The sequence below is a fragment of the Centruroides vittatus genome, unplaced genomic scaffold (genome assembly GCF_030686945.1).
Source record: "Centruroides vittatus isolate TY-2023 unplaced genomic scaffold, ASM3068694v2 contig_920, whole genome shotgun sequence".
Lineage (NCBI taxonomy): Eukaryota > Metazoa > Arthropoda > Arachnida > Scorpiones > Buthidae > Centruroides > Centruroides vittatus.
In genome coordinates this window covers 192785-211743 of record NW_027122607.1, presented here as the reverse complement: position 1 = coordinate 211743, position 18959 = coordinate 192785, and the positions used below count along the sequence as shown (strand labels likewise).

Here is an 18959-nt window from a genome sequence, read left to right as displayed (position 1 = left end):
ATTGTTCAAGATCATCTTAAAATGGCGTATGATTTTATCAGCCGTAATTGAAAATTGAGAATAAATTTGATTAAAAATTCTTCTTTAGGACCATTTTTATTTAAAACTTTTCTGACGTAAATAACCCGTAACCGATAAATTAAAACAGTAACCCAAATTTTGTCACTTTAGCAGCGGTTTTCGAACAGCGGGTCGCTACCCCCCCGAGAGATTAGTGTAAAAGTTTTAGTGACTCGTGACACTATGTAAAAATTGATAGGTCATGTAAAACAGATTGACAATTCTAGATTATTTTTAAACTTCATACAATTTATCATTTACTCTATCGGTTATGTTGTAAAAATCCCGTATAGTTTATTATAAAAGAGGTTATTTAAATTCAAATTTACTTGTGAAAAAGATGTCTGTGTTGGCTTTCTTCTCACCAATTGTTTATTGAATGAAAATATATTAATAATATACTATAGACTTGTTTCAAAAGCACTTGACATATTTTGTTTAGGCGTGGTTTAATTTCTTTAGTTCAAAAACAACTGATCAGCCGTTCCTATTTTGATATTAACAGTTTAAAAAAAATGGAAATTATGGATATGGATTAATATTATTAACAGTAATAGGAGCATTTTGGTTAATGTAACCCTTGGTGCCAAGATGGCGGCTCGTCTCTGATTCCAGCAAGGAAACAGTGGGATGCAGGTTAGTTTAGAACGTGCGTCCCAATGTTTCCTCGCTGGAGCCGCCATCTTGGCACCAAGGGTTACATTAACCAGCATATTTTTAACATCATAGAAGAAAATTGCGTAAATTAAATATTAAATTATCTTTTGCACAGGATTTAAATAAACAAATTCATAACTCAAAACTATTTATTATTAATTGAAAATATAATATCTGTAATTTAAATTATGTTAATCAGCTTAATAAAAATGGTATTCATTTATTCACATTTAATAATGAAACGGGAATAATTCAAATTAAAATATATTTGATAAATTATCATCCCAATTAAGTAGCAAAATCTGCAAATATGGGTCAACACGTTAAATATTATTTTTCATACTCTACATCTTCGAATGAATACAGTTTTCAATAAACTTTTATCACCTTTTTGTATTTTACTATTCGAAATTATATTTTAAAAACCAGATGCGATAAACCCACCCTAAATAAATTCTTCTTAAAGAATAAGGCGCATTATCGGTGGCAAAAAGGGACCCTACCAACGGGGGACCTCAAACCAATCTTTTATAAGAAAATATCCCCCCGAAAAAACTTTTCCCGAAGAAGAATGTCTACAATCAATACTATAAGGCGCCACTGTTTCGATTTTACCCATTCCGCTCGAATCTGATCGGAAACGATTCGATCAAAACGAGTGAGAGATCGATCCGTACTTTCTAGAAAAGTAATAAAAAATAAAAAATTGCGATGTTGGGAATCTTACAATAATGTCTCCCAGTCAATATACTACATATATTAACACAATTTTTTTAAAAACCTGTGTCAAGATATTACTTTATATCAGTTAATATCGAAGTAAAGCGATTTCATTTACGTTTATTAAGTAATTGAACGAATTCTAACGTTAGATTCGACGCGTATATCGAAACCAGTATTGTTAATTACAGTGTACTAATTAGACCTGTACGTGTCATCAAACTTCAAATTATCCATTTATTACGGCAATTGAAGTTTGTTATTTTGGAGAATAAAATTCCTATTAAATAGTTACTGACCATAAATGAAGTACTTTTTCCCTATGATCATTACACGTCGTTAAACTTTATTGCGTTTTGTTTGAGTTATCCACGTAATATTAAAACCGTGATTTGATCCATTCTTTTGTTGGATGTATAAATACAATTTTTAAATTTAAATCTGGAACATTTATCGTATATCTCGTATATCTAGAGGATAAAATTCAATTGAGGAATAGAATGAACTTTTAATTTATCGTGTAAGCTATATATACCGTATATATATATATCCAAATCTGACATATCTAAAAGTATATTAGACGTTTAAATGTCATCTCTAAGAGCTTTTATCTTCCGTGTATTTCCTCGTAGGAGGCCATGCTTACCGTAGCAATACTTTAATGCTTACATTAGAAACAATGCGTTATTTGTTCGTAGGAAACAATATATTGTTAATACAATTAAAAATTAATGCTATAATTAGATGGAATTATATTAAGAAAAAAGAAAAAAAAGGATGATCACTAATAAGAAAATATTATTGTTGTGTCCGTGCCACACCCCGATTTGCTTGAATTTCTATAAATGGAACACCAATTATCCCGTTTCTGCAATCTTCAATTGCCACGCATCAACACCTTTATGCTGCAGCGATACAAAACGTGTCGACCGTGTCGATTTGGCCACTGATGAAAAATGGTCCTCGACCGGCCGGAAAATAGATCAACGAGTGCGAGAAGACACCCAAAATTTCTATAACCTATTAAAATTTATTTTATACTTAAAACCCTTTACGCCTAGTCAATAAAATAAATATTTTAACGATTCGCATAAATTTACTTTATAACATACGAAGTTTTATTGCAAAAGTTTCGGAAACAAACGTGCAATGACGTTTATTATTCTTTAAAATATAAACATACTTCAGATATTTTATAGTTATTTTTGAGTAAAAGATTTATGGAGTGATTAAAAGATGTGTTTTTTTCTAAATATAGCCTAATTCTTTATTTCAAACATGGAAACTTATTGTTATTCATAGAAGCAAATGAAACGTGGCCTATCGATTTTATCGAAATAAAGTACCGTACGTCATTACACACGATGGGGAGGGAAAGGGTCGACGTATTGTCTACGTGGACTTTTTAGTGATATTAGCGGCATTTTGAATTTGTTCTTATAAATCTGCTTAGTAGTCACGTAAATAAACCACTCGTAGAACCTTTTAAAGTCATTTTTTTTCAATATCGTGCGCCTAATCAAAGGGGGATTTATCGTTGTACACAACGGGGAGAGGGATCAAAAGTGACTAAAAAACCGAACAAATAATTAATGGACGGTTTCTCAGATTGGTTTTTCAAGTTCTCATAATTCTCATCAATTAAATGTAAATTAATTAATGATACGAAATCTTATAAGTATAAAAAGTTAATATCACGTTTGTCTCTTTCCCAGAAATAGTTGTAACCGTCATTATTTAAAGAAAGCGATTCTAATCTCAAAAATAGGAAATAATAGCGAAATATCATTTTACGATAATTAAATAATTACAGTGTAATTTATTTAATTCTAAAATCCCAACAAATAAACTTGTTTAAATAAGATATTCACCGGTTAACTTCCTCGTTCCTCTTTTATAGTGATACTATCGACGTTTATGATGCGAAATGTTTCCATTGTTATATTTTAATAGGTTAAAGAAAAAGAACATTTTGATGTATTTCTTCTGTGTTTTTTTTTTTACGAAATTTATATTTTTTCGCTCAAGTAAAGTGTTAATATTTTAGAGAATTTTAATGGACTGTACAGCACGTTGTAATGTTTGCATAAAATTCGACTTATCGACAATCAAACAAAGGAATTTTTTTCGGGCGAAAATTCCGATCGATTTTACCTCATCGATGTCTGCAATCAAAGATCGAAGAAGAACGACACTCTGTTCAAATGTAGAGAACATTTTGGCAGCGTACTCTAATAAGCGCAAACAATATTTAATTTAAAAAATAAAATTACGTTTGCCTAAATTTTAGGGTCCAAAAACAGCATTCGAATAGAGAAAGTCAACATCGTTGATCGTTGTATCGATTATATCTCGAAGTGATGTTTTCTCGTATATCTTAATTAGACTGCATTGCAGTAACGGAACGTTCGAATTGGTTAATGTTACCTATGGTTCCAAGATGGCGGCTCGTCTGATTCCAGCAAGGAAACAGTGGGACGCACGTTCTAACCTAACTTATTCTAATAATTTTGTTGCTAATAATTACGGTAATTTATTAGAATAGGTTAGGTTAGAACGTGCGTCCCCACTGTTTTCCTTCTTCTATTTGCTGGAATCAGATACGAGCCGCCATCTTGGAACCATAGGTAACATTAACCTTTGAATCATTTATTTATATTTTTGACAGTTTTTTTCTTTTCGAATTACTTCGGCTTCGTATTGTCATACTTTTGGTCACGAAGCTGATATACACGACCGACTTCAGTTTTGTCCTGTTTATCGAAGAACTAATTCGTATTCGAATGAATAGATGAATTTAATTTACAAAAGATTAAAACAAATCATAAAGTATCCAGTATAATTTATGTAATTTAAAAAGACTATTATTAACAACGTACAATAAATAAACACATATATATATATATATATATAAAACAAGTAGACGAATTTGTTTAGTATAATTCTGTTAAGAGTTGACCTATTTTTGTATTCAATTTCATAATATCAAAAAGTGAGAAAAAATAGCTCCGTTTCGCATAATTTGCTACAGAGAATTAAATGTGTAAGACATTTTATATATTATAACGGACTGAGAAAGAAAAAAAAAAATTAAAGAATTCTTTCAACTTTTCTCTATTATCTACATACAAAATATTTCTGACTATAAACACTTTATTTAAGGAAAAGTAGGAAAATGTACAAATCATATATTATAGTCTGTAATCAGAAGAATCTGGCAGGATATATTTCCTCTCAGAAAGGAAAATAAGCGTGTCTGTTCGACCATCTGTATACTTTTTAACTTTCTATCCTGATTTTAACGATTTCTTAGAAATGGAATCAAATATCTGTCGATTCAGTGAGATGTGAAAATGTCTTTCTGATTTCCAAAAGGAAAATTATTAAAAATAAAACGGTGTCTATTCACGCGATACAGAGGTCCTCTTTTCCAACATAAAATTATTTTATATCACACTACAAATGTTAAAAGTACAGAAGAGTACCGTACACAACGAATACACCTTATTTTGTATATCCTCTCTTGAGAAATTTATCTTATTGTGGTCGTTACCCCCCCCCCCAACATTTATACGGATCGACTTCGATGCATCTAAATAATTGAGAGTTAAAATTTTAATTGGAAATCTTTGAATACATTTCTGTCCATTTTATTTAGAAATAAGATCGAAATAGATTTTTAATAATTATCATAATAATGTAAGCTATATCATTCTCAGATATTTCGTCTCTCAATTTACATAATATTAACCATTAATCGGTGGCAGTGACGAAATTGAAGATAATAAAAGTGAGAGTTTTGTAAATTTTACAAATTTTTCACTTTTCCAATATTAGAATTGATATTTCTAGTAACGAGCATAAGGAAAATTGTTATAGCGGTTAAAACTTCTAGAATGAGAAAGATGGCACCCCAACTGTAGGACTTGGCTACTAAACTGAACGGTAAACCGGAAACAATTGCGCCAACTGTCAAGCAAACACATCGAGTTATTAATTATAAAATTGAATCATTTAAAACAAGAATACTTACCATTTGCGGCTAACGCTACGATAGCGTGAGCTGTGCCACTTAAATGACTGGGAGCAGATTCGGTTGCCACCACGCCGTAAATAGCGATAGGACCGTAATAGCAAGCACCTAGCATCATCCCTATTGATGTTATCCATAACTTAAAAAAAAAGAAATTATAATATATTTCTATTTAATCCACAAATAAAGTCAAAATTATTAATATATTTTTCTAAATACATTGTGAAAATACTCGTGTTGTACGATTCATTAATACTCGAAGGGTGTCTTCCCATTACTTTGTTGTTTAATACGGTACTTTATGGTCTAGTTTATTAATCTATTTTACAGATTTATCGTTGTTAATTTTTTAAACTACGCTATACATTTCGAGTTTAATACATAAGGGTACGCAGTCATCCGGCTAACAATTTACAGCGGGAATTACTGCATATATGTACGACAAATAGGTAAAATTCCGTACTAATTATTCTATTTTACTTACTCAACGATAAAAACTTCAAATAAGAGTTTAAAAACGATAAAATTATCGAGAAATTATGCAAACTAACTAAAAGGAATGCCAAAGATTATTTAATACTTAATCAAAAATGTAATGAGAGAGAGAAAGAGATGAGCGAGAGATTTAAGCCATGGTGTAAACCACGGTTTAAAAATCTCTCGCTCTCATTTTAGATTTAATCTCTTTCAATCTTGTAAGAGGGAAACTATGTAATTAACCGAACTCCTATTAATTATCACATTTTAAAGATACAATTCATATCCACGAATGACATTATCAAAGGATTTATAAGAAAAAAAAATGTGTCAAAGATAATACACGATGTTATTTTGACACAAGTTGGCAATAATATGTTATTGCCATCCATTACTTGGCCATCTTTATCAACATTTTCAACTCTTTTTTTTAAATTTATACATTTTATTTGATTAAAATGAATACATAATAGATACTTGGTGATCTTTAGCACCTACAAGATGTAGTTTATTGCTCTTATTAGATACAGTACCTCTCCTCTTGAGAGCTAGAAAATACAGAAAAAGTAAAGCCGTAAAGGAATAAATTTTAGTTTTTTTTTTTTTCTCACTCACTTCCCTCTTTATTTTCTATTATTTTAAACCTTTTTTGAAGAGGGAAGATGGTAAGCTCGAAATGCTTACCAATTTGCAAGTCTGTGCAAAGATCCTTTCCGAATTTACAAATTCTTTCCAACATATTATCATCCAGGGATATAAAACATAGCTCATTTTCTTGTACAATAGTACAGAAGTCAATAAATTAATTGCAATATTTGTGCCATTTTTTCTTATATTAAATTTAGTTTTAAAGTTACTTAAAATTCGAAATGTATTTTCTACGCTTACCTTAGACGAATTTTCGTTAACGTAGAACTTTAATAGATGAAGGCATCCTAAGGCACCCACAGTAAAAACAATTCCCACTTTCATACGAGAATTTCCTTTTGTTTTACGATTTTTCTAAAAAAATTCATTGTTAAAATAGAAAGACATACTCTTATTTTAAGCAATGTATTAGTTTTTAAAAATAAAGTTCATTATGTCTTTTGAAGATATAAATTTTTAGTGGTAATTTCATCAAAATCATAAAAATAGCTTTTGTAAATTTATTTTATACAAGATTTACATGTACAATATCATTTGATTGTTATCAAATGACATGGGCAAATGTCGCTCTTGCTGAAAGTGTTAATTTCTGCTTATTATTATTATTTTAACAATTTTATTTCCACAATTTTGTGAAAATATGTAATTATATATATGTAATATTTAGTAATTTATTTCCAAGTTGGTGCAATAAATTAAATTGACATTTCAAATCTGTTCTTTTAAAACAAGTTTCCGACCCGATGGGGGACACTATCCTTCCCTGTCTTACCATACTATCTGCTACGACAGTACAGAACTGCGGCTCCCATGCATTTTGCAAAACCTACATTTCGGCTCCCACCGAACTCTTGCTTGCCCACCTCTGACATATACATTAGAATCAAAATAATTGAGTTTTTTCTAATTTCCTTTGACGAATGGATGAAAATCTATATTTTAAATGGTGTTAAATACGTTAAATAACAAACGAAAAAAATAATTTACCTTTAATTCATTTTTCAACACCCAATCTGTCAAATAACCCGCTAAAACACCACCGAAAAATCCTCCCGTTTCCACGCTACTAACAAAAGAACTACCTGTAAAAGACAAATTTCAATATTGTATACTGTATATAAAAGATATAGACTATTGTTATATATATTTAGCAAAAGTTATTAACAATAATTAGTATTTCTAATCGGATGTCACACATCTATCCAGGTTGAAATAAATTAACTTATTACTTAAATTTACTTTTATTTATGGTATTACCGACAAATTGCGTCTGTCCACAATCGTCCATTAAATAAAGTTGGCTCCAATCGACGGTACTAGTTTTGGCGCAAAATACGGTCATGTAACAGAAAGAAACCAGCCACAAGAACGGACTTCTCAATACGTCGGCCACTTTAGCTTCATTATCTCCCGAAGCAGCTTAATATTTAATTAATTATATATTTATTTTCAATATATAAGCTGGATATATTAAAGACTTTTTAAATTTTTTTTTAATGGTACAAATCGTCCGAAATCTCACCGGAGTTTTTCTTTTCTTTTTCACCGTCGGCAAAACTTTGTAATCCGATGTCGGTCGGAGAATTAACAATGCAAAACATAGACACAACGCCCAATATTACGGAGACGATTCCTAAAATTGAAAGTAAATAAATAAATACACTCTCCAATCTCGATAAATTAGCTCGGATTAAAATTTGTCGTCAGTAATTACTGTACTGTAGCAATTTAACAATATCTTAATTTGAAATATTTAAGACTAATAAATGGTTTTATTTAGTAAACACTGTATAAAGGTGGATCAATAAATAACCCTCCAATAAGCAATCGCTCGAAGTAGAAAGTCTGCAGGCAAATACATTGTGCACGAAAGGTAGAAATATTGATATATACCTTATATAAGGTAAATATCTGTAGCCTGTCATTTGTTCGCGAAAAATGGAAGCATCTAAATCTGATTGATTAACGTTCCTAGTCGCTGAAGATTTTGAGCCTACTGCAATTCATGGCGAATGCAACAGATGTTTCGTCCACACAAGTTAAGGTGTGGGCAAAAGAATTTTGGAAGGATTAATAAGCGTGAAGGAAAAGCAACGATCGTGACGTCCACAACATGCAGCCACACTACTGAGTGTGTATATGGAGGAAGAGCAGATTTGCTCTGTGACATTGCAGTTGCAGCACGACTGAGGTTGTGCACAAACATTTGCATTTCAGGAACATTTTCTCAACGAAGAACAGACTAAACAGCCGGAAAGGCAAAAGGATCTCTAAAGCAGTTTGTATAGGTGCTTGAGCACCCTTCACAGTTCTGATCTGTCGCTTTGCGAATTTCATGTTTTTGGAGAACTAAAAAAGCACTTAAAGGCGGGCGATTTTCCTCGAACGCGGTCCGTGGCTGGCTCCACCAGTGTCTAAGTTCATTCGGCACAAGTAGGCTTGCGCCACAATGGGATGTGTCTGAACAACCGGGGCAATTACCGTAAAAAAGTTTATATTCCATGCTGTTGTTTTCGGCCGATTATTTATTGATCCACCTTCATATCTACGAATACTTAATAGTAGATAAAGATACCTAGTATCTGTAATTTCACAGTTCAATTAGCAATTTCGAGCGAACCTAAATTCGTTAGTGTCTATTCATCGTCCCGTTTTAAATTAGATGTTTTTATTTCATTTTCTTATCAAAATAGTTATCGCATTAATAATCATTACTCTCGTATTTACGGTGTTTTATGCCAAGTTTTGAGCTTGGCTAATTTTGACGACGTTAGCCAAATCCGTGATCGCAATAAGCCGAGTTTATTGTACAGTATATAGCTTTTATATAATTTTTCATTAGCTTAATTACTAAAAATACACCTATTTTATTTATTGTAATTAAAGTTTATAAAGCACTATTTAAAAATTTCTTATAAGCATTAGTTTTAAAAGAAATCGATATTAAATTATATTCCTGATTTGTTTTATCCTCAAAATAATGCAATATTCATAATATCATTTCTGGGATAATCTACGATTTCCTTTCACAATTGTTTTGTCGTAAGTTTTCCATTGCTATCTGTGATACCTTCAATTTAAAAAAACTCTTTATATTTTATTTAGTCATTGAAACAGAATTTGAACTTTTAAAAAATAAACATAACTTGTTTCTTGAAATTTTACATGTTTTATCCTGAACTGTAGTTTAAATCGTACGTCCGAGAAATTTTCCCATGATTCATACAAATTGTACGGTATCTATTTCTAAAAAATATTATCTTACGTATAATATTCGTTTATCTTGAACCGCAAATTATTTTGTTTTCTTATCTATAATTTCCGAATTTAAAATAATTGGTTAATGTTACCTGTGGTTCCAAAATGGCGGCTGGTCTCTGATTCCAGCAAATAGAAGAAAGGAAACAGTGGGGACGCACGTTCTAACCTAACCTAACTTATTCTAATAATTTTTGTTGGTAATAATTATGGTAATTTATTAGAATAGGTTAGGTTAGATTAGGTTAGAACGTGCGTCCCCACTGTTTCCTTTCTTCTATTTGCTGGAATCAGAGACCAGCCGCCATTTTGGAACCATAAGTAACATTAACCAAATAATTTAATGACACGTTAAACATTAAAAATCATAATCGGGACGGCGTAATATCTTGCAAATAAATTAAAAATGCGTTCAATGAATCATTCAAAACAAAATTAGCAATGGCATTTATATTTTCTCGCAAAACATATTGAAGAAAATAGCATTCCATGACGCATATCTTATGTAAGTGAATTAATGAATTAATACGAAAAATATCTCTTTTCACCCGATATTTTGTTTTCACTTTTTGACTACGTTCTCTGTTTGCTTATCGGAAACTACACCAGTATAATAAATTCTATTAATAAACAAGTTCCAAGTAGACAAGGATACAGACAGAAATTGATAACAGTAAGGGCATAGAAGTAAAAAGAATTAATAGATAACCTATTTTTATGTCACACTTTACGAAAAATTACACACGCCATATTGCTGTGAATTATTTATATTTTTATTCAAATAGTACAGCATATGGAAACGTTTTGAGAGCGACTCTTTATCATCGATTCGACAAATTCGTACGCTTTATTCCAAGAGGGAAAAACTCTCATTCGTTTGCGATGATACCCCAAACGAAGGGACAAATTAAACAGGGAAGTGTGTGCATTGATAAACAATGCGAAATGTGATTTTAAATATAAAAATAAATATTTTACATTGTATACTATCTGAAGAAGAATAAGAGCTTAAGAAAACGCCACGATACCTTGGACCTTGTTTATATCGTTATGACCAAGTTAGTAGTAGTATATTCATTTGGAATATAAAAGTTCCTAGTAAGGCGATAGCTATGGCGCTTATCGTCATTCCGAATGATATAGAAACTCCAGATTGTGTTGGTTCGTCAGTGGTCAGTGGATAAAACCACCAAACACTGGTAGTTTTTTTGTGGTTTTATCCACTTAACGTGTCACTAGTGGATCATGGGTTTGCGCTTGACCAATGGGCTAGTCGTGTGGAGTTCTCCGGGAATTTCTTTGAGTATCTAACATCTAAATAGGGCCAATTTTCCATAGAAAGTCATCTGTAGAGGAGTTTTTATGTTGCAGTATTTCATCAAACAGATTGTGTTCGAGGACGTCACAGAATGTGTTTAGACTAGTGTGTCCACATGAAAATAATATATTTCAAGACGGTAACGCATACAGAACCTTACAGAGCAGGACGGTTTATGATGTCTTCAGAAAACTGTAACGCATGTATTATTTATTCACTTTTATCAATACAAAAGTAATGCTGTTAGGCATAAGATTACTACCTCCATTATAACGAAGATAAGATCAAACAAAGACAAACAATAGACAAACAATAAAAAAACATGAAGTAGACAGAATGTATCTTAAACAATTTTAAGATCCGTATAAACATCACTTACGAGATTGATTAGAAAAAAGCAAAAAAAAAAAAAAAAAAAAAAAAAAACAAGAAAACAGTAACAAGAAGTATTTTGTGTTTGTTTGGAAAGAACCCAAATACATATATTATGCGGTAAAAGTAATCAATTAAAATATTAGTAAAACAATAAACTATCGAAATAATCTATAGGGAAAACCAGAACAGAAAGGAATACAGTAGAGCGTCGATAAGTGGAACCAATTGGGGACTGGGGTCCTTCCAGTTAATGATTTGTTCCAGTTTCCGACTTTGTACGAAAAAATACATTAATCTGTCCGATGTTCAAATTTTTCTCCGTTGCGTATCGCTTCCTATTGAATTTTTCTCCGTTGCGTGTCGCTTCGTGTTGAATTTTCGTCGATTTTAAGCCTAACGAAAATTTTTATAATAATCATCGAGGCTATCGTATCGTTAAAAATTATTTCTGCATTTTGTACAAACAAAATAAATTTATTAAAGAATATAAAAAACATGAAAATTATACTTTAGAAGTAAATTTAGTATCAAAAACATTCGATTCAGCACGACACAGTCCGACTGAAAATCGTTCCACTTTCCGGCCATTCCACTTACCGACGTTCCACTTATCGACGCTCTACTGTACTTCAGGTTTTAAGGGTTGTAAAATAGTACTTTTTTTAAAACTCTTTCCGCTCTGTGGGTACTAAGACGGCCTCTTTTAGCAAGTCCATTATGGGTTCGGCCAGACCTACAACGGGGCGGCCGGGTGGTGAGGGACGGGGCCCGACATATCCGGACGGATCACCACCGAAAAATTCCTGGGAATTTTTCGATCGGTTCGAATTCGAACCTGGGTCTCCCGGAGCGGTAGGCTGCCACATTGACCGCTCGGCCATCTGACCGACGGGTTGTAAAACAGTAAAAGATAATCATGGTTGAAAATAAACAATCGTACTTTTTAGTTTCTTGACAACACAATATTTCTTTCAAAACTACCAGAAATTAAACACATTAATTGTTATTAATCATTAAAAAAACATGCACTTTGGTCCGTTCTGTCCCGGGGCCGGGACAGAACAGAATACTGGTACTGTATATTTATGACTTACGTAAAATAACCAATGATAAAATTACATTGTTTTTAATTTATTTTGCTTTGTGTAAATATTATTTGTCAAATTTAGTGTATTGCAAACGAAACACTTGTTTCAAAAAATTTTAAAGATTAAGTAAAAACTTTTATATTTTTTCAATTAACGGAAAAATTCACAAATGATAATAGTATTTTCATTGTCACACTCCATTCTAGCACATAAATTATTCCAATTTAAGGCAGTTCTGGAAAACGATCCACTCTTCAGCAGATCCTGCCCCAGACGCAGAAATTATGTTTAAATATCGATAGTCTATTTTAGAAACTGGAGAATTGCTATATAAATACACAAAACTGCAGTTCAGAGTATGAAGGAAATAGCAATGCGTTAAAACTACAGTAGAAATAGGCTAACACTTAATGTTGACTTGACTTATCGTGAGAATAAGTAAAATTACTGGAAATTACATAATTAACTTACCGGCAACCACTAGACTAAATCTCCATCCGTAATTCAGAATTAGAAATGCTGAAATGAAAGGCGAAACACCTCCAGAAATGTTAGCGCTAGCAGACATTACGCTCCACCAGGTACCAAACTGCACAGGGGAGAACCACTGAAATACATCATTTATCTTAATAATGGGATGTACTTCGATTACATATATAAATTCGTTTACCATTTATAAATTACCTTCCTTAGAACCTTGGCACAAGCGGGCCAACCACATCCTTGAGCAAATCCATTGAGAAACCATAACGAAGTAAAAGTTACAACAGAATGGGAAGCAGAAAAAGCTAAAGTAGCGAAACCGCTAAATAGCAGTCCGACAGAAAACAGAACACGAGAACTCATTCTGTCCGAGAGAATTCCACCTAAAAATTTGCTAATGGCGTAAGCCATATTTTGGCTACTAATTATTAATCCTGAAAAACAATATTTAATTTTAATTATATAGAATCGAGAATATTATTTATTAAAAGTTCTTATTAAAAAAAAAAATGTTATTGTTTTAATACACTGATCGATGCGCCCCTAGCGAAGAACTGAAAGTAAACTTTTACACGTGATAATCACGTTAGTCCAAGGTTAAAAAGTTTTACTTATTTTTAAATTCTCTCGATTTGTTATATCCTTGTTAGTAGTAATTTATGTGTTTCTACATAACGAAATAAAAATAATAATGACTAATCTTCGAGAATATACTCATTAAGATTCTTAAATATTAAAATAGTATAACTGCAATTAAAACAACTCACCGGCTTGACTTTTTTCAAGTCCCATTTCCATTAGTTTTGGCAAGGCAAACGAGACTGATTTCCTATTATATGCGTAACAACCGTAGCCAATAAACATGGTGGCGAAAATTGTAAATTGGTAGGCTTCTAATTTAGTCACCATTGTCGCGATGTTATATCGTACAACCAGTTAAATTGTCGATATCACTTCATTAAATGCATTTCTTATCAAGAACGTACCCGTTCAAATGATACGAACGTAAATTCGCAAATCAACTTAAATGTTGTTTACTGACCTCTATACGAAGATGTTACGTAATTAACGTTATATACATTCAAAATAAATATAAAAATTTAATATTAAGATAAGTAGTTTATTCGAGTGAATATGAAAATTTTAAGACTACGATTTATCGAAATGCAAATTTTCAAACACGTTTTAGCTTTACGATATTTCACACAACCCAATTAAAATTGTGTTTCTTATTATACTTATCTGCTCAGTTATGACTTTAATATTTATACAATACACTTGTATCGTAACTTGTAGACAGGAGTACGTGGGTGTTTGTGAACAACAACACCCACGTACTGTACATCCGAACAACTTTCATTTTTATTTCCGTAAAATTCATACATGAAAAAACATTAATTAATTAAAATAGTACTAAAATATAATTTACAAATTATTAAATACCCCTCCACAAATAAATTATATACTAGTTTTAATTTGAGTTAAATTTAAGGTAAGTTAACATTAAATTAATTCGTATACTAATTAGATGCATTTAAATCTATAGAATTAGGAAATTTTATGAGTTTTTCAGCTAATATAAGCACTAATGAACTAACATTTGAAATAGCAAGATACTTAAGTTAATTAATGGAAAAGTAGATGAGCAAATCAAATTTGTTGTTATATTAAAATTAGGTTTCCTTAAATTAATCATATCAATTAATCTGAATAAACGTATCAACTAACCCAAGCCTAGAAAATAATCATAACAACTCCAAAGATAACTGATAGTGGCCAATATCTAGAAAAATCTTTAAGTTTTGTATTTAGGAATTATATGTTATTATTATTATTATTATTATTATTAAATTAATATTTAACATAACTCATTAATATCCTTTAAGATAAGTATATTAGTTATTATATATTATCTATATCTAGCTTTAAAGTTCTTATCTCTTTATATTAAGTTACATTATTTATTCTTATAAAAATTGGCCTTTTCTATGGAAAATTCTATTCGTGTTTGAAAAATGTTACGTTTGCTAAGATAATTCTAAAATCGATATAAAAAAGCTGCGATTGTATTGTTTAGGGTTTAAAGCACAATAGTTTAAATATATAAATTATCAAAGCGATGTTCATTTATACGTGGTACGATCCAAAAGTTCGGGGAATGCAGTAATCTATGACAACAAAAGCATGTATTTGAAGTTACAGCGTACGAAATGGATTCTGCCAAACCACCTCTACGTGTTCGGGTTAATTTCACCCACGTCATGTGATTAAACCGCGAGCGCTGCTGTTTTTTTCCGGAGATAGTTACCTTTGTCCTGCGACGTAATCAAAGTGGAGTTTCAAGAACAACCTCCAACATTAAATTTTGTCGGCGTTTAGGTAAAACACCTACGGAGATTTTAAACTTGCTAAGAAAGGTGTACGGTGATTCTACGGTGAAAGGTCACGGTGAAGTCGAAATGTTGGAGGTTGTTCTTGAAACTCCACTTTGATTACGTCGCAGGACAAAGGTAACTATCTCCGGAAAAAAACAGCAGCACTCGCGGTTTAATCACATGACATGAGTGAAATTAACTTGAACACGTAGAGGTGGTTTGGTAGAATCCATTTCGTACGCTGTAACTTCAAATACATGCTTTTGTTGTCGTAAATTACTGCATTCCCCGAACTTTTGGATCGTACCACGTATATATATATATAAACAAGCTGGAGTACCCGGCTTCGCTCAGGGAGTTGATATGAGATTGTGTGGTAGCCCTGTATCCCTCCATCCATCAAGAAGGTTCCCGTTTTTACCTGAAGGGCGTGCTGTTGAAGATATAAGGGCTGGAAGTTTCGCCCTCTAGAAATTTCTAGAACAGTCTAGAACATTCGAGAGTGTTCTGGAATGTTGTGGAATGCTCTCGAATACTCTTGAACGTTCTGGACTGTTCTAGAAATTTCTAGAGGGCGAAACGTCCAGAATTTTATATCTTCAACACCACGCCCTTCAAGTAAAAACGGGAACCTTCTTCATGGATGGGGATAGAGGGCTACCACACCACTCTTGATCGTACCGGGACTCGTTTTTGAGTTTTAGCGGCATGCACATTGTACACTTACACTTATAATATATATTGATTAGAATCACTTTGATAACAGCTTAGAGATAAGTCAGTTGTTTCCAAAGTCTTCTTAAACTTTCGAGAATTATTCTATATAATTCAATTATTTAGTCAATTTATTATTTGCTCTTCTACACAGTTATGAATTTACAAGCTTTACTGACAAAATGAATTTTACCATCAAAATTTAATAAATAATGTAAACAAACATCGAAATATTCTTCATGTAATTTAAATAATAATTTGTAAATTGTGATTAGTTGAGAAAGAAAACAATCGGGTTAATCAATTCGGTTAATGTAACCCTTGGTGCCAAGATGGCGGCTCGTTTCTGATTCCTACAAGGAAACAGTGGGACGCACGTTCTAACCTAACCTAACCTATTCTAATAAATTACCATAATTATTAGCAACCAAATTATTAGAATAGGTTAGGTTAGGTTAGAACGTGCGTCCCACTGTTTCCTTGTAGGAATCAGAAACGAGCCGCCATCTTGGCACCAAGGGTTACATTTACATTAACCATTAATTCTTATAAATATTGCCAAAACCTGTTTTATAATCACATATTTTGTAGAAATATATTATAAGATCTTAAATAATTTCTTCCTTTCAATAAAATAATTCAATAATCTGATTTTTAAAGTTTCAAATTAATGTAATAAAACAGCTTAAGATTCATTGTTTAATTAAATTGATTTTATTTTATTGAATAAAATATGCAAATTTGTAGTTGAATTATGTAATAAATCAATTGTGTTTTAGACATACAGTTCAATCTGTGTTTAGGCAAATTAATCATTTATTACGAACAATCATAACAAATGATTAATTAGTATAAACATAGATTGCACTACATATCTTTTAAAAGTATAGATACTTGCGTATTCTTATCAATAATATACTGTATATATTTGATATGCGGTATTAACTGATAATTTTGCTATGTAAATATCTTATGAATTATTTTGTGTTATAATAAAATACGTCGAAATTATGTTGTCATTATAACTTACATATTTCAGCTTTGATCAATGTTTTTTATTTTATGGATATGGTAATTAAACTTTATTAATAAGATACAGTAATATCTTATACAAATGACAGTAGTGTTTCTTTTTTATTATATTATAAACAGGCTACTCACATATTACGCCGCGCACCAACGTAAAATGAGGGTAACCTGTTTATAATGTAATAAAGGCATAATGAGGGTTTGTTTACGACACTTCCTTAGGGACGCGTCCCTGAAGGAAGTGTGGTAAACAAAATGGACGCAAAATAAATCCATCTTATAATGGAATAAACAGGGATGCGTTCCAGACAATCACGATGAATATCTATATAGCATAGGCCTATATTTTGAATAAAAGCATGCCTATATTTTTATTAGAGAGGTTGCGGCCGAAGTTTTCAACGCGAAAACGTGTACGTCGGACGTTCAGCGCTGCCTTCCCGCAAGCGTAGAAGTTTGACAATGGCATTTGGAACGTCGAGCATGATTCCACTGACGTTCTAAACGCCATTGTCAAACTTCTAGACTTACAGGAAGGCGACACTGAACGTCCGACGTACACGTTTTCGCGTTGAAAACGTCGGTCACGATCTCTCTATTAATGCAAAATACTGTATTACAAAAACTATAGCCGTGGCCTACTTATTTATAGCCGAAATCGACGCTGTAATTTTTATACCTCCACTGTGTTGATCTCTTACAGCAGTGCTACTGGGCGCGATGATGAAAGTCGTCCATCGAGACTGAGGATCGCGCATCTTCGTAAGATCTGAATCCAAAGTTGTTTGTCATGCCGTTCTCTTCTTCTTGGGAATTTCATAATAACGCTTTATTTAAATTCTTTCTTTGCCTGCATTTTATGCAGAAGCGAGAAATGAGAGAGGAGAAGAGAACTAAACGAACCAAGGTCGTGCCTACAGGAGTAGGGGAAGATGGTGCAAGATGGGGCCATGGGGTAAGAGGAGTCGTCTGTTTATTCTTGGTTAACGCGCTTTCATCTAGTTGTTATTTGGGGAACTAAATGTCAACCTCAAAAGGGATCGCGGGACGCGAGAACGTCCGAATTTTTTTGGAAGTAAGACAGTTTTCCACGTTTCAGCAATACTTCATGTAATTTTACGCCCGCTACAAAGTTTCTACAAAATAAGTATTATTGTGAACTTTTACATTACCTTTTAGATGAAGATATTACGGTATGCGAAGTAACCTTTAAGACTGAAATTGTTTAGTTTTGAAATAAAGTTGACCCGTGTTTGCAGTCAGTATGAAAAGTGCACGTTGGGGCAAGATGGTGGGGCAAGATGAGGTACCCCATCTTGCCCAAGGTTGGCCACGAATCCTGCTGCTGGCTAGAGGCACTGCAATATAGTGCAGTGAACTAGTTTTAAATTCGTTGTCATTGATAATTCTGTATCACCTTTTCGAATATATAAAATAATAATTTTAAAAATGATCCTTTTATAGAAAATGAAATATTCCGCTTTTAAATCATATCTAACTGTATTACTTTATTATTTATGTTTTTACGTTTTATTTTATTTATGAAAACATTTTTTATTTTAAATACTATCTTAACAAGAAATAAAATGTGACATAACGATCAAAATAAAATTTTTTTCCATGAAAAAAATATCGTCTGCTTACAAAATAGAGAAACTGAGCATGCGCGAAGTGACTATCGTCTGGTAAAGTAAATACGAGTAAGTTCAAACTTTTACATTTAT

The 18959-nt window shown here is 32.0% G+C and overlaps 1 protein-coding gene and 1 long non-coding RNA gene across 2 annotated transcripts in view; both read right to left on the bottom strand.

The window, feature by feature from the left end:
• The window catches only part of LOC136984470 (uncharacterized), a 103891-nt gene that overhangs the window by 57612 nt on the left and 27320 nt on the right, over positions 1–18959 (bottom strand). The gene's annotated exons all lie outside the window — the stretch shown is intronic.
• LOC136984495 (glucose-6-phosphate exchanger SLC37A4-like) lies at positions 5242–14182 on the bottom strand. Its single transcript, XM_067281494.1, has 9 exons — positions 13885–14182; positions 13319–13551; positions 13106–13241; positions 8118–8228; positions 7853–8014; positions 7583–7677; positions 6836–6949; positions 5471–5609; positions 5242–5406 (listed from the first exon to the last, which is right to left on the bottom strand). The coding sequence occupies exons 1-9, from the start codon at positions 14024–14026 to the stop codon at positions 5246–5248; spliced, it is 1293 nt and encodes a 430-aa protein (XP_067137595.1). The 5' UTR covers positions 14027–14182; the 3' UTR covers positions 5242–5245.